The sequence below is a fragment of the Oryx dammah genome, unplaced genomic scaffold (assembly GCF_014754425.2).
Source record: "Oryx dammah isolate SB20612 unplaced genomic scaffold, SCBI_Odam_1.1 HiC_scaffold_3341, whole genome shotgun sequence".
NCBI lineage: Eukaryota > Metazoa > Chordata > Mammalia > Artiodactyla > Bovidae > Oryx > Oryx dammah.
Genome location: NW_024073366.1, coordinates 1 through 4,122, shown reverse-complemented (window position 1 = coordinate 4,122; position 4,122 = coordinate 1). Strand labels below are relative to the sequence as shown.

The 4,122-nt window shown below is 37.3% G+C and overlaps 1 protein-coding gene across 1 annotated transcript; it reads left to right on the top strand.

Annotated features, from left to right (window-relative positions):
* Positions 1-594: 594 nt before the first annotated feature.
* Positions 595-758, top strand: DEFB108B (defensin beta 108B; the record flags this gene model as incomplete). Its single annotated transcript, XM_040235772.1, has 1 exon — positions 595-758. A coding segment is annotated over one exon (164 nt), but the record flags the coding sequence as incomplete, so codon positions are not given.
* Positions 759-4,122: the final 3,364 nt, after the last annotated feature.

The window sequence follows — 4,122 nt, the reverse complement described above, 5'->3', positions numbered from 1 at the left end:
TTGAAAGATACCCAAACACACAGAAAGACAGCTTTCTCTAAAAAGTCTTTTCTACTTTAGAAAAACGAGCAGTACAAGACTCATAATAAAGACTGCCTTCTGCCATCAGTGGCAGGAGATAACAGGCAGTGAGAAAGAAGGGAGGAGCTTTGATGTGTGTGAGCCCCGGAGTGAGGGCAGGACTGTCCATGGGCAGGCTTTCCTTTTTTAGATGCACTCAATCTTGCTGGATTTTCCAAGAATGCCCCAAATACAAATTTTTTGTGTGAAAGCAGAGGGGGCTCTCCCAGGTACTCAGTGGTAAAGAATCTGTCTGCCAAACCCTGGGTTGGGAAGATCCCTTCGAGATGGAAATGGCAACCCACTCTTGCCCGGGGAAATCCCATGGACAGAGGAGCCTAGCAGGCTGCAGTCCATGTGGTCACAAAGACCTGGACATGACTTAGCAACTAAACAACAAACAGATTTTTAAGAAAATCGAGTAACAATGAAAAATCCATACAAGCTTGTTTCCAGATATTCCTTCACCGCATGTAATTCAATAAAATTTAAGGAGAGCAGTAAACAGTAACTGTCACCCTCTTGTCTGTGCAGGCAGCGCCAGTTTCAGGGAGGTCTGTGAGCGTCCAAATGGGTCCTGCCAGGAATTCTGCCTCGACTCAGAAATTCATTCTGGACGATGTCTGGATGGCCGCCCATGCTGCTTGCCCTTGGTGAACGTACCTGAAGTCGACCCCACTACACCCAGAGTGCACTGAAGGCCTCCTGAAGCTTTTTGTTTGGATGTTTTATTCTCACTATCCTGAAAACTTTCGCTCTTGCCTCTCTTTTGTTCTCACAGGGATTCTTAGTGAGTTCTCAATAAATCAAGAATCAAAATTTGCAAACACCGAACCTGTTCTAAGAATCCTGTAATGTGTCCAAACTTGGCTGTGGTTTGGTTTCCATCTTTTTATCTGGCCTGGATGAGCTCCGGTTGGGGGCAGGAACTTTCTCTCTGCCCTCTGCCCTTCATCTGGGGAGACGAATCCCCTTCCACACTTGGAAAATACACCACTGCACTCCACGCAGCCTCGTGGGGTCTCTCTTCCTGACAAAAGGGCAGCTCACAGGAAATCTTCCTGGACATCACCAGCAAGCTGAATCACGGACAGAATGACATCCAGATAAAAGAGAAGGTCTTCTCACACCCTCTTCACAGTCAGTGCACTGGGTCTCCCTTTTTCCACATTCTCAACAACACTTCTTCTCTTTTATTTTTTAACAATAGCCATCCTAACAGACGGAGAGGAGCCTAGCGGGCTATAGTCAATGGGGTCGCAAGAGTTGGACACAACTTAGTGACTAAACTACCACTACCATCCTAACATGTAGTTAGAATTTTTTTTGCATATGTGATGCAAACTTTTAAGATCTACTGCCTTATCAATTTTCAATTTTACACTAAAATGTTGTTAATTACATCCAGCAGGCTGTCTATTAGCTCTCCAGAACCTAGTTACCTTATAACTGGAAGCTTGTACACTTTGACCACCCTCAGCCATTCATCCCACTCCCAACAACCATGACTATATTTGTGGTTTCTATGAGTTTAGATTTTTTTAAATTCCACATATAAATGAGATCATATGGTATTTGTCTTTCTCTGACTTACTTCAGTTAGCATACATTCTCAAAGTTCATCCATGAATTTCCTTCTTATTTTTTTATGACCAAACAATATTCCATTCGGGGACACCTTTTCATTTATTTCTGCCTTCTTCAATTTCCTTTATTATTGTCTTATATTTTCAGTGTATAGATGGTTCAATTCTTTGGCTAAATTTGTTCCTAAGTATTTTATTGTTTTTGATGCTATCACAAATAAAATTGTTTTCTTAATTTTTCAGGTAGCTCATTTTTAGCATATAGAAATGCAACTAAGTTTTGTATGTTGATTTTGTATCCTGAAACTTTAATTCATTTATTAGTTCTAACAGTCATTTATGGAGTCTTTAGGGTTTTTTATATTTAAGATCATTTCACCCTAATGAAAACAGAGGCTATTTAAAAAACAAAACTACCATATGATGCAACAAATTTTCTTCTGGTTTTTTTTTTTTTTTTTTGAAGGAAACAGAAACACTAACTCAAAAAGATATCTGTACTCCAATGTTCATTGCAGCATTATTCACAATAATCAAGGTATGGAAAACTTAAGTGTCCATTGATAGATGAACGAATAAGGAAAATGTGATATATATTAATATATAATGAAATACTATTAAGCTATAAAAAGAAGGAAGTCCTGTATGTTGTGACAACTTGAATGGACCTTGATGGAATTATGCTATGTGAAATAAGTTAAATATTGTATGATCTCATTTATACATGGAATCCAAAAGAAAAAAACAAACCATAAAACAATGAACTCATAGATACAGAGAACAGATTGGTGGTCATTGGAGTGAGGGTGTTTGAGGTGGGTAAAAAGGGTAAAATGGTCAAAACGTACAAAGCTTCATTATAAAACAAATCCTAGGGATCCAGCGCACAGCATGGTGGATATAGTTAATAAAACTGTATTGCACACTTGTCCTGCCAGGCATTCTGCCTTGACTCAGAAATTCGTTCTGGGTGATGTTCAACAGTTGAAAGTTGCTAAGAGACTCAATCTTAAAGTTCTCATTACAAGGAAGAAATTTGTAGCCATGCTTTGCTGTTGTTCCGTGCCTAAGTCATGTCCAACTCTTTGTGACCCCATGGACTGCAGTACACCAAGCTTCCCCATCTTTCACTATCTCCCGGAGCTTGCTCACCATGCTTTTTGATGGATGTTAATTAGACTTATGGTGGTGATCACTTCAAAATATATGCGTATGTACACCCAAAATGAATATAATATTGTATATCAATTATATCTCAATAAAAAATCATTTCTTTTTCAGTAACAACTAAAATATGAGGACAAAAATTCAGTAAGTATATAAAAGTCCTGGGTAATACTAACAAGCAGTTTAATCTAATTAATATTGTTTAAAACTTTCCCACAACAACAGTAGAATAAACACTCTAAGTGTGCATTGAGAGATGTAAACTGTATTCTGGGCCACAAAATAAGTCTTGATAAACACAAAATTATCTAGATCATACAAAATATGCTCAATAACCTTACTAGAATTAAACCAGAAATCAATATTCAGTACTTGGAAAGTTCCCATATATTTGAAAATCAAACAACTTCTAGATAAAAATTAAGCATTCGACTTGAGTAAAAATAAAAAATATGATATAACAAAATGTGTGGAATAAAGCTACAGTAACATTTTGAAATAAATTTATATTATCCAAATGCTTATATAGTCAAAGAAGAGCATATTAAATCTAAAATAAATAAAGGAGGAGGTTAATGTAAATAATAAAAGAAATTAAACATAAAATCAATAGAAAATAGAAATGAAATCAAAAGCTGGTTCTTTGAAAAGATGAACAAAATTTATGTGTCTTACCATTCTCATCTGAGAGAGAGCACACAGATTACCAATGCCAGCCATGAAAGAAAACACATTAGATCCTACAGATATAAGTGAACAACCAGACATTATTAGGCATAGCTTTACGTGCATAAATCCAACAAGATCAATGAAAATGGGTGAATTCTTTGAAAGAGACAAACTACCAAAACCTCACTTAAGCAGAAATAGATAAAAAAAGAAGACAAAACAGACTATAGGGACAGAAAGATGTCGTCAGGGGCTGGGAATAGGAGACATCGGACATGGAAGAATATGACGGGGATTTTGTAGGTGATAGAACTGGTCTAGGTATTGATTGTGGTGGTGGTCATACAGCTATATGCACGTTTAAAAACTCGTAGAAATGAGCTAAATTTTAATGAATAAAATTCTATTGTGTAAGACACATCTCAATATATCTGACTTAAAAGACAACACAAATGTCAGTTCTGTCCCTATCTTCAGCTTTTATAGCTCCCTTTGACTTCTAATAGCTTGTGGCTTCTTTTCCTTGGGCTTTAATGTCAGGAAGAACCTGCTATATTCCTCCACCCAGAACACGGCCTTCCTGAGTAACCACAGCTTCCACCCCCAGAACTTTGCTGTACCTTTGAGACCTGGCACCACC